Source organism: Tenrec ecaudatus, chromosome X (assembly GCF_050624435.1).
Source record: "Tenrec ecaudatus isolate mTenEca1 chromosome X, mTenEca1.hap1, whole genome shotgun sequence".
Lineage (NCBI taxonomy): Eukaryota > Metazoa > Chordata > Mammalia > Afrosoricida > Tenrecidae > Tenrec > Tenrec ecaudatus.
In genome coordinates, this window is record NC_134548.1 from 109987016 (window position 1) to 109998691 (window position 11676).

Consider the following 11676-nt stretch of genomic DNA (forward strand, 5'->3'; position numbering starts at 1 on the left):
ATATTTATCTTTTATTAGTGAAGTGTGGACATTTTCTAAACATTTTAGAGATTATCCATTTCTGATATGTTATTGCCCTCAAAATTCCCATTTTATGTTTTTTAAAATTGCTACTTGCTTCCAAGACCAACAGAGGCAGCAGCCAGAGTAGCTGCAGCCTGCGCCCACCCTCACCCGCCCTCCACCCACCCCGGGGTCTCTTTCCTACTCCTCCTCCCCTTCCTCCTCCTCCTCCACCCACCTGGATTTGCCCTCCCCTATTGTTTGCCACCTCCTTCCCACTCACAGCCTCCAGCCCTTCTCCTTCCTGGCTGCTCTGCCAGCACTCCCTTTCCGCTTCATTCTCCTTGAACCTTCAATGTTGGGCTTTTACCCTTACCACTGACTGAAGACTTGACCACTCCAATTCCAGCTCTCCAGAATACTGCTCGACATGGACACTGGTGGGATTGACAGTGGATTAAATATCAGTCTCACCATCCGGTTACTTATGCCTCAAAAGGAAGTTGTTGGCATCATTGGAAAGAAAGGTGAATCAGTTAAGAAGATGCGTGACATCTCAGAAGGAAATTGTCCTGAGAGAATTACCACTTGTGCTGGATCCACTAATGCCATCTTTAAAGCCTTTGCTATGATCACTGATTCACTGGAATGGCCTAGCAGCAGCTCTATGACCAGTAACACAGTTGCTGGTAGACCTCTATTCACCCCGAGGCTAGTGGTCCCTGCTAGTCAGTTTTGCTCTCTCATTGGGAAAGGTGGTTGTAACATCCAGGAAATTTGAAAAAGTACAGGGGCTCAGGTTCAGGAAGCTGGAGATCTGCCAACTCAAATGAGGGAGTCATCGCTATTGCTGGCATTCCGCAATCCATCATTGAGTGTGTCTAATAGATCTGCGTGGCCATGGAGTAGTCCCCCGGCCCACCCCCTCACCACCACCAAGGACATGATCATCTCGTACTGGCCCAAACCATCCAGTTCTCTGGTCATCTCTGCAGGTGGTCAGGACAGGTGCAGCATGTGAAGCGACAGTGTGAGTTTTCCCCACATCACCCCGCCCCTGTGCCTTAACCTTAACCTGGAGGAACCACCTCCAGGGGCCTATACCATCAAGGAGAGTATGACATTCCACAGCCAGATTTGAACAATTTACACCAGTGGGCAATGCAAAAGCCTCACATTCCTGTGACACATGAGAACACCAATTCAGGGTCATTGAAACCAGCTCCCCTGGAGATGAAAGGCCATTGGTCAGCTTTGGATGGGTCTGCTGAGACTACTTCTCATGAACTCATCATGCCAAATGATTTGATTGGTTTCATAATCAGCTATCAAGGAGCCCAAATCAAAGAGATGCATGAGATGCCTGGGGCGCAGCTCAAAATTTTGAACCCAGTGAAAAGATCTCCTGATAGCAGGTTAACTAACGTCAGTGGCTGTGCTGCCAGCATTAGCCTGGCTCAATATCTAATTGATGCTAGGCTTTCCTTGGTGACGGGGTGTGAGGATCGGCTTAAACAATGCAGAACCATCCATTCATCCTTTCTGTTGCTTGTCACCACCCATGATCCCTCAGTGTCATTTGTCAATAGTCGATGATGCCAGATTTTAAACAGTTTGTAAATGTTCGTTTTCTATACCTAACCATCCACTCGTGATTTTTTTACTTAGAGTGATTTCATTAAAAAATATTACTAGTTTGGGACCTTTTGGGTGTGTGCACAAGAGTTTAATGTTCCAGAAGTCACAGTCATCTCATTTGCTGTCTGCTGTGTGTGAAGTTTTAGTTATATTTGATAGTACATTGATGTCATGTATTCATGCCTCTAAGTTGGTCCTTGCTTTCTGGTCTTTATTGTTTTAGGTTTTACATTTAGGTCTTTGATCCATCTTAAATTGATTTTTTTAGATAGTGTGCCACATGGGCCCTATTTTATTTTCCTGAAAATTGATATCTAGTTTTGCTAGAAAAAATGAATAACGCCAAGAAATAATGAAAAGATAGTCCTCTTTCTGACTTATTTCATGCGGTCTGCTTTCGTATGAAGCTTGGTAAAATGATGGCTGTGAAGGGTTGAGAGGAGAGGAAGTGAAGTGATGGCTGCTTGCCTCCACTCCTAGGAGAAGATGACGAAATCAAAATATTCAGTTTCTCCAAGAGGAGAAACATCCCTTCTCTGGAAATCAGAGACCAGCAGATTTCAATGCATTTTAAGTGGATTCGATCTTGGCAAAGAAAAAATAGTGGGCAGGTCTCGTGTGCTGGGGGAAAGGGGAGAAAAGGTTAAGACACTATTGCATCCTTGCTAGTGGGAGGAAAAATTAGGGATCATAGTCCACTGGTACGAGTGTTGGTGGTATAGTGGTGAAGAATTAGGCTGCAATCCGCAAGGTGGACAGTTTGAAAACATCAGCTAACTAGAAAGACTGGTCTTTCTACTCACATAAAGAGATCAAAATAATAAACCTGGCTTTAACAGTTGATACCTTGTCAGTTGATTCTCCCCAGTCCCACCTCCCACCCCCGCCCATGCACGCTGGGACTTATCTGGTTTTCAACATTTTCTGTCTTTTGTTTTGTTTTCATATTGGGGTGTAGCTCTGATGTATTTTCTAATTGGGGGCAGCTCTCTTGAATTTTTGTTATATGTTTTTCAGGATATGAGACCCAGGGAAAGCATGTAGAATAAGGGTTCCTATGGGGGTGCAGTGAGGGAAGGGGGTAGAGGGGAGTCGATATGAAGGAGGTCAAGAAGGAAGAGAATGTTTTGAAATTGATTGTGGTAGTAATTGTACAATATGCCTTGATGTGATTGAACTATGGAATGATATGATATCTGTATTAGTTTCCCCCCAAAATGGTTTTGGAAAATAGAGTTACAGTCTCACAAACTCATAGAGGCAGTTCTGCCATGCCCAATAGGGTCACTATGAGTCAGCATCAACTAGATGGCAGTGGGATTGAGGTTTTTATGAGCCCATTGGCGATGTGTATTTCAGGTGGTCAAGAATTGTGGAGAGATGAGGTCTTTCTGGTCTAGCTCTCAGCTTCCTGCTGACCTTAAAGAGACGCATTTCTAACCAAGTAAAGCAGAATAGTTCATTCTTATAGGCGTGTGTTACAGGGGAGACTTGGGGCAAGAATGGAATTAGGGAAAAGATATTTGAAAGGACAAAGTCAAATTTCCCTGAAACCTCACTTTATTCACCAGCCAATTTTAATTCTTAAAAAAAATCTTTTTATTGGGGGACCCTTACAGCTCTTTTTTTCCTTTCTTTTAAAAATATCATTTTATCGGGGGCTCATACAAATCTTATAACAATCCATACATACATCAGTTGTATAAAACACATTTTTGTACATTCGTTACCCTCATCATTCTCAAAACATTTGCTCTCCATGTAAGCCCCTAGCATCAGCTCATCATTTCCCCCCTCCCTTCCCGCTCCCCCGCTCTCATGAAACCTTGATAATTTATAAATTATTGTTTTGTCACATCTTACACTGTCCAACGTCTCCCTTCACCCACTTTTCTGCTGTCCATCCCCCAGGGAGGAGGTCATATGTAGATCCACGTAATTGGTTGCCCCTTTCTACCCCAACTTCCCTCCACTCTCCAGGTATCGCCACTCAGCACTGGTCCTGAAGGGATCATCTGTGTTGGACTCCCCGTGTTTTCACTTCCTATCTGTACCAATGTACATCCACTGGCCTAGCCAGATTTGTAAGGTATAATTGGGATCATGATAGTGGGGAAAGGAAGGATATAAGAACTAGAGGAAAGTTGTATGTTTCATCATTGATTCCCTGCACCCTGACTCACCTCCTTCCCATGACCCTTTTGTAAGGGGATGTCCAGTTGCTTACAGATGGGCTTTGGGTCTTCACTGTGCACTCACCCTCCTTTACAGTGATATGATTTTTTGTTCTTTGATGCCTGATAACTGATCCCTTCGACACCTCATGGTCACACAGACTGGTGTGCATCTTCCATGTGGGCTTTGTTGCTTCTGAGCTAGATGGCCATTTGTTTATCTGCAGCTCTTACAGCTCTTATACTAATTGATACATGAATTTTATTAAACACATTTGTACATATGCTGCCATCATCATTTTCTTTTTTAGAAAATCATTTTATTGGAGGTTCATGCAACTCTTATCACAATCCATACATCCATTCATTGTGTCAAGCACATTTGTACATTTGTTGCCATCATCATTTTCAAAACATTTTCTCTCTACTTAAGCCCATGGGATCAGCTCATTTCTCCCCTCCCCCATCCTCTCTCCCTCATGAACCCTTGTTAATTTATAAATTATTATTATTTTCATATCTTGCACAGTCCACTGTCTCCCTTCCCCCACATTTCTGTTGCTCGTCCTCCTCGGGAGGGGTGGTAGTGATGGTGCTGGTTATTTGTCAGTTCTTGTGATTAGTTCCCCCTCATTTTAATTCTAAATGATGCAGAGAGAGATGGTGCCGGGGAGCCACCAGCTAAAGGGATGATACCTTTGACAACCAGAGTCCTGATACATAAGGAGCATAAACTGTGGTCTATCCCCCAGCACTAAACTTACACTGACTCTTAACTTCTGGCTGTCTTGTCTGTCTGCAGGGAATGACACAACCAAAAAGAAAGGAAGAAGAAGAAAATGACAGCTTATTTGGTAAGACTGAAGCAAGCCTGGGGGTCTTAAGGGAAATATGAAGCCCCAGCCAGTCACAAGGAGTGAGAAGACAAAATGTGCTCTTACATTCCAACCATATTTTCAGAACTTTATTACTTATTTCTGCTCCTTTTAATCCTGGGGAAATAGCATCAGTGTCTACTAGGCAGAAATGGGGAGTATGGCAGAAAAGTGGGCCTGGGGTGGAGAGATCAGATACAAGAGTGAGATAGTTAAGGTTTTTTGTGCCAACCTGGCCAATAAACACATGTGGGATTAATTGAAGGCCAGAGAGACAAATAACTGAGTGAAACTTGCCTTTCGAGTTCTCGGGTCCCTTGCTTTCTGATGGTCGGACCAGGGTGCAGTTGCCTTAGCCAGTTCCCTGCTTCAGCTGGCAAGGCTCACTTCTTGCGAGACATCCCTGAGGAGAAGCCACATGGACCTACCCCAATGCAGCCCTGGGTGCTGGAGCAGCTGTATGGAGACCCCTGACAGTGTTGAGATGCTTACACGTTCACTGATTTGGTTTTCCTCCTTCAGTCGGCATCATTGTGTCTGTTTTGTGAGATGGAGGAGGACTTTGTAGATTGGTGGTGTACATATGGGCTGATGTTGGACTTAGGGGCTTGGAAAGCACTGGGTTGGGAAGCTTTCTGAATGTACACTTACCCTGTATATAAAATTCTCTCTTATACATATATGAGTTTCTGTGGATTTGTTTCTCTAGTCTACCCAGACTAACACAAAGAGCATGGTTGGAAATGGGGGCAAGGAAAAGACCAGCAAGGCGTGAGGTGATAAGAGTTTGAAGGGTAGGGTAGAGAGTGTGCTAGTGACTTCAATGGATGATTGTGGAAAGCAAGTTTTCTCAAATACTTAACATGCCAATGAATCCGCCATTCGCTATTGTCTCTGCAGTAAAAATGTAGACAATGAAGGAAGGAAATTACTTCACATGCTGTGATATCCTGGTGATAAGCTATGAGGACATGGCTCTCAGAATCAGAGTGGAGGTTCCAGAGGGGCTTTAGTTTCTCTCTCTACTGCTCAGTGAAGTCCTCCTTTTTGTGCTTGGACTACAATGGGAAGTGTGGTACTTGTGGGAAAATGATGGAAACGAGGCAGAAGCAAGTCAATTATGGAAGCGACAAATTGAGAAAAGCACCAGAGGAAAATTAAGATCTTAACTCAGAAAAAAGACACTTAAAACCTTGTATGCTACATATTGAGCTGTCTATCTGGAGAGACTCACATAAAATCTTCATGTTTGAATGTTCCCTAGGTTCAAGTTGCATATCAGGTAGGTTAACTTATAACCTGCACAGAATGTATAAATATCTCCTTTCTAGGACACCACACCTAGAAGTTTTTTGCTAGAGGTGAAAGATGCCTATACCTCAGATGTCATAGATGTGCTCATATTGAGGTCTTAAAGAAGTAAGTCTACTGGTAGGAGCTACTGTTTACTGACATGAAGAAACATGTGAGAAAATACTAGAAGAGTAGGTAATGTAGACACATGGTGAGGTGAGATAAGAGCTTTGTTTGTAGATCAAGGATATAATGACTACAAAGCCCTGGGTATGAGACTAGTAAGGATATGAATCCTTCCAAACAGAGCAAAATGCGGATAAATTAGCATCACTATTTCCACTTTGAAAATAATAACTTAAGGGGATGGCTCAGATAATAAGAACACCAGCTGTGCCCTTGACCTCTCCAAGAGCCCTCACATTGAGATAAAAGTGTTGTTTGCTCAACCCAAGGATGCTGGCTTCTCACGTAGCCAGGATATCTCCTCTGCTGGGAACAGGATCCTCACTCCCAACCCCACTGTTGAGGAGCAGGCTCTCTGTGTGCCAGGGAACGTGAACCTAAGTGCTACAAAGCAGGGGCAGATTAAGATGTACGTCAGCCAAGAATGCCTCGAGACTGTGCCTTGTGGCTGCACCTCATTTCTGCAGCAGGCAGGATTAAATTTGTTAATAAGCATGACAGCTATTAGTCACATGCTTGCCAAATCCGTTTCAGACATGAGGTTTCCTTTCCTATCAGAGGGAAGTGGCTATGCTAAGGCTCAGGTTCTGAAACCGCTAATGAATTTGTCTGAAACACCAGCCTTGGCAGTGGGGTGGCCCGAGGCCCACGTGCTGCTGTCATCCTGGCCCCTCTTGATCAGAAATGGAAACACGGAGAGTCTCCTGGATGTCCTGGGCCCTTAAATGGCCCTGTCTCAAGCGGAAAGTGACCAAAATGCACCCCAAACCCGTTTGGTGAACCCACGCTCACCTACCTGTGTTCTCAGCCAGGGATTCTGCAATGGGTGCTGTAGAAGGGTCAGCCTTAGCTAATCACCCCTTCACTGGGTGGAGGTGACAGCTGCCAAAGCGGGGACCACACACTCCCACTGACCAGCAGAGGTTCCCCCAGAGCTTGGAGTCGTAGGCTGCAGGCAATGTGCACTGCACACCCCTCCCTGGCAGACTCCTCCTGGTGGTGAAGGGCTCCTGGCAGCTGCCAGCTGTGGGGAAAGAGCATCCTATCACAGTGGCACACAGCAGAGCGGTTGCCTCTGGGGGTTTCCCTGTTCAAGCTGGCCTGGCCTGTGGAGACTGGACGCCTCGCCGAGCTTGTGCTGGAAGTGCATTCGTTGCTGTTCTGATAGAACCCTGCTCAGAAATTCACTCTTTCTTCTTTGCGAGCTGAGTATTCATCAGAAGCCTAGACCCACAGCCCTTATGTTGATTGTATTGACTTCACCCCACCAACCCAAGCCATCATTTGTGTGTATCATCAATAAAGTTGTGTGCTTTGGTTGGCACACAAAGAGAGAGACATGGTCCCTGTCCTTGAGTAGGCAATCTGCATGAAGAGAGACAACAACACACGCGAAATGCGAATCAGCTGGGGCATTGGCTCCCTGACACACGCATGCATGCTCACCGGTGCTCATGGGAGGCAGAGGCCAACGCGAGCTGCCCTGCTCAGCAGAGGCTTCAACAAGGGGCTGGGTCCAGGCCCAGGGGGATGAAGAGGGAATGTGGAGGAAGCAACCAGCCCAGTGCCTGGCGCAGAGAAATCCCTCAGCCAGGGTGCATGTTCCTCTTTCTTGCTAAACTGGGGCCTAGAGACTAAGGTCAGCATGTTCAGGTTTGTCTCCCCATCCTTGAGGTGGAGGGAGCACCCTTGTCAGGCATCTGCATGCTCATAATATAACAATAGTGGTTGCCATTGACTGAAAGCCCATGTGTACATTTCTAGCTCTTGAGCAAAGCAACAGGTAAACTCAGTTTCAGCTCCTGTCCCTTCTGTGAGGCTACCCCCCCAAAAAAATTTCCTGGCAGAATGAGAAGTGTTTACTTCTTCTCACTTTGGGACAACCCCCCTTCTATCCGCTTCCCTGTCTTTCTAGTGGAATCAGGGAGGAGCCTCTCCAGTATCTTCACTTCGTGCCATCAGCTGATTCTAGTTCATAGTAACCCTGTAGGATGGAGTAGAACTGCCCCTGTGACTTCCTGAGACTGTAAACCTTTTGAAAACAGGAATGTTTAAATAGCCTAAACATAAGTGACATATCATTAGTTTAATTCAAGGGAGGGGAGGTATATTTACAGTAACATTCTTATGCTTAAAAAGACTTGGAAAAATTTTTTTGCTTTTCCACACTTTATTTTTTCTCTCTTTTTATTAAAATCATTTTATTGGGCTCATACAACTCTTATCGCAATCCATACATACATCAATTGAGTAAAGCACCCTTATACATTCGTTGCCCTCATCATTCTCAAAATTCGCCTTCCGCTTGGGTTCCTGAAATCAGGTCATTTTCTTTTTCCCTCCCCCTCTCTCCCCACTCCCCCCTCCCTCATGAACCCTTAATAATTTATAAATTATTATTTTAACTTATCTCACACTGCCGGTGTCTCCCTTCACCCACTTTCCTGTTGCCCATCCCCCAGAGAGGAGGTTATATGTAGATCCCCAATATTGGGTCCCCCTTTCTACCCCCCTTTCCTCCTGGTATCACCACTCTCACCGTTGTTCCTGAGGGGTTCATCTGTCCTAGATTCCCTTTGTTTCCAGATCCCAACTGTACCGCCTGAGCATCCTCTGTTCTAACCAGGTTTTCAAGGTAGAATTGGGATCATGATAGTTGGGGTGGGGGTGGGGGAGGAAGCATTTAAGAACTAGAGGAAGGTTGTGAGTTTCATTATTGCTACACTGAACCCTGAATGACTCATCTCCTTTCCAGTACTCCTCTGCAAGGGATGTCCAGTTGTCTACAAATGGGCATTGGTTCCCCATCATGCCCTCCCCTCATTCACAATGATATGATTCCCCCCCACCCCCGCATTTGGTGCTTGAAACCTGGTCCCCTCTTCACTTCATGATCAAACATGTTGTTGTGCTGCTTCCATGTGGGCTTTGTTGCTTCTGAACTAGATGATCACTTGTTTATTTTCAAGCCTTTAAGTCCCCATTGAAGACCTCTTTAAAATCTTTTTAAAAAGGAAAGATGCGGTGTTACAGCTCTTTTAGAATTTATCTAGCAGGTTTTCTGTTGCTTTTTTTTCCTGGAAAACTCCTTTAAAAAAAAGCAAAGATGTCACTTTCACTTCTGCCCTGGCATTTTTAAGTGCTTCATATGAACAATTAAGAAGAAAGACCAACAAAGAAACTACACATTTGAATAGTAATCTTGAGGAGAAATAATGAATACACCCTGTGCTACTAGAGGAATAAGTACAACTCTCTTTGAGGAAGTGTAGAATGCTCCTTAGAAGTTAGAAGTGAGGATGGAGATACCAAATTGATTATTTTTCATATGTTACCAGGAGACACCACTCTCTGGAGGACATTCTTGGTATAGGAGAGGACCAGTAAAAAATAAAAAGGCCCTCATATGAATAAGGCTTGATACAATGGCTACAGCATTAAGCTCAAACATACTATTGTGAACATTGCATAAGACTGGGCATATAGGGTTGCTATGAGTCAGAGCCAACTCAATGGCTTCTAACAAGAACAAGAGTATCGCTATGATCTGTCCCTCCTTATGGGAGACATCATCTTATGATGCACATATCCATATATCCAGTTGCTGTGTTCGGATCCCTCCATGGGTATGAGCAGCTTGTTTGTTTTAACATTTCTAGACCTCGGCCAGCAAGTCCAAGCCCTACATCACCAAAGGAAAGTAACCTTGGGTTTTTCACGTGTCAAGAAAATGTCCTTTTCTGAAGCAACAAGAAACATCTGTGCTTCCCCTTGGCCAGATTTTGGCAGTGGAACTTCGGTGCCCAGTGCTGTTCTCTTTGGGATGTTACTGGAGTCCTCTCTGTGCTCCGGGAAACATTGATCTTTCAGAACTCTGCCTTCTGACTGCACTCCGCCATATGGAATTTTATTCTATTTCATCTGTTCTCCCTTCCACTAGAATTTGGGTTCCAGATTGATTACACCTTTTCTTTTGTCTCTTTTACCCCACACTTCAGGCTGCTGCCACCTCAGATTGTCTTTGGGTACCCCCCAATTGAGAATGGAGTGCTTATCTCTTTTCAGGCCCTGGCATCTTCTTATTTTTTATTAAATAATTTTATTTGGAGCTCTTACATCTCATATCACAATCCATACATTCACCCAGTGTATCAAGCACATTTGCACATATGCCGCCATCATCATTTTCAAAGCATTCTCTTCCCACTTGAGCCCCATTTCTTCCCCCTCCCTCCCCCATCCACCCTCCCTCACAAACCCTTGATAAGTTATAGATTATTATTTTCATATCTTCCATCGTCCTCCGTCACCCCTCACACACTTTTCTGTAGTTCGTCCCCCTGTGATCAGTTCCCCCTTTCTACCTCCTCTAATCCTCCTGGTATTTCTATTCTCATTGTTGGCCCTGAGGGGTTTATCTATCCTGGGTCCCTGTGTTGCGGGCTCTTATCTGTAGCAGTGTGCATGTTCTGGTCTAATCAGATTTGTAAGGTAGAATTGAGGTCATGATAGTGGGGGGAAGGAAGCACCAATGAACTAGAGGACAGTTGTGTGTTTTGTCGGTGCTATACTGCACGCTGACTGGCTCATCTCTTCCCCGTGACTCCTCTGTGAAGGGATGTCCAATTGTCTACAGATGGGCATTGGGTCTCCACTCCATGCCCCTCCTTTTCACATTGGGTATGAATTTGTTATGGGTCTTAGATGCCTGACACCTAATTCCATAAACACCTCATGATGACACAGGCTGGTGTGCTTGTTCCATGTGGGCTTTGTTGCTTCTGAGCTAGATGGCCACTTGTTTATTTTCAAGCCTTTAAGACCCCATTCACTATAGCTTTTGATAACCAGGCACCATCAGTTTTCTTCACCACATTTTCTTATGCACCCATTTTGTCTTCAGTGATATTGTCGGGAAGGTGAGCATCACAGAATGCCAAATTATTAGTGCAAAGTGTTCTTGTGTTGAAGGAGTAGTTGAGTCAAGGACAAATGTCCACCTGAATCATTAATTCATCATCATTCTTCTTCTAAGAATTGGAAAAACTGATTACCAACTCCATATGGAAAGGGAAAAAGCCCAGAATTAGCAGAGAACTCCTCAAGAAAGAAGGGCAAAGCTGGAGGGTTTGCTATGCCTGATTTTAGCACATATTATACTGCCCCAGTGGTCAAAATAGTGTGGTACTGGTAAAACTACAGATATTCAGACCAATGGAAAAGAGCTGAAAATCCAGAAATAAAAACATCAGCATACAGACAACTTATCTTTGATAAGGCCCCGCAAAATATCAAATGGGAAGCAGATGTCCTCTTCAATAAGTAGTGCTGGAGTAAATGGATATCTTCCTGCAGAAAAATGAAACAAGACCCTTACCTCACTCCATGCACAAGAATAAACTCAAGGTGGATCACAGACCTTGAGGTATAACCCCTAACTATTAGGGCCATTAATGAGGGAATTGGCACAAACCTGAGAACCTTGGCACAGGGAATACATAGGCTAT

General features: G+C 44.4%; 1 protein-coding gene and 2 pseudogenes across 1 annotated transcript; all 3 read left to right on the top strand.

Moving 5' to 3' along the window:
- Positions 1 to 433: 433 nt before the first annotated feature.
- Positions 434 to 4710, top strand: LOC142433627 (poly(rC)-binding protein 2-like; annotated as a pseudogene).
- A 140-nt stretch (positions 4711 to 4850) lies between these two features.
- LOC142433628 (protein ARMCX6-like) lies at positions 4851 to 7279 on the top strand. Its single transcript, XM_075538425.1, has 2 exons — positions 4851 to 4893; positions 6347 to 7279. The coding sequence occupies exons 1-2, from the start codon at positions 4851 to 4853 to the stop codon at positions 6892 to 6894; spliced, it is 591 nt and encodes a 196-aa protein (XP_075394540.1). The 3' UTR covers positions 6895 to 7279.
- Positions 7280 to 9191: 1912 nt separating this feature from the next.
- LOC142435284 (U7 small nuclear RNA) lies at positions 9192 to 9259 on the top strand (annotated as a pseudogene).
- Positions 9260 to 11676: the final 2417 nt, after the last annotated feature.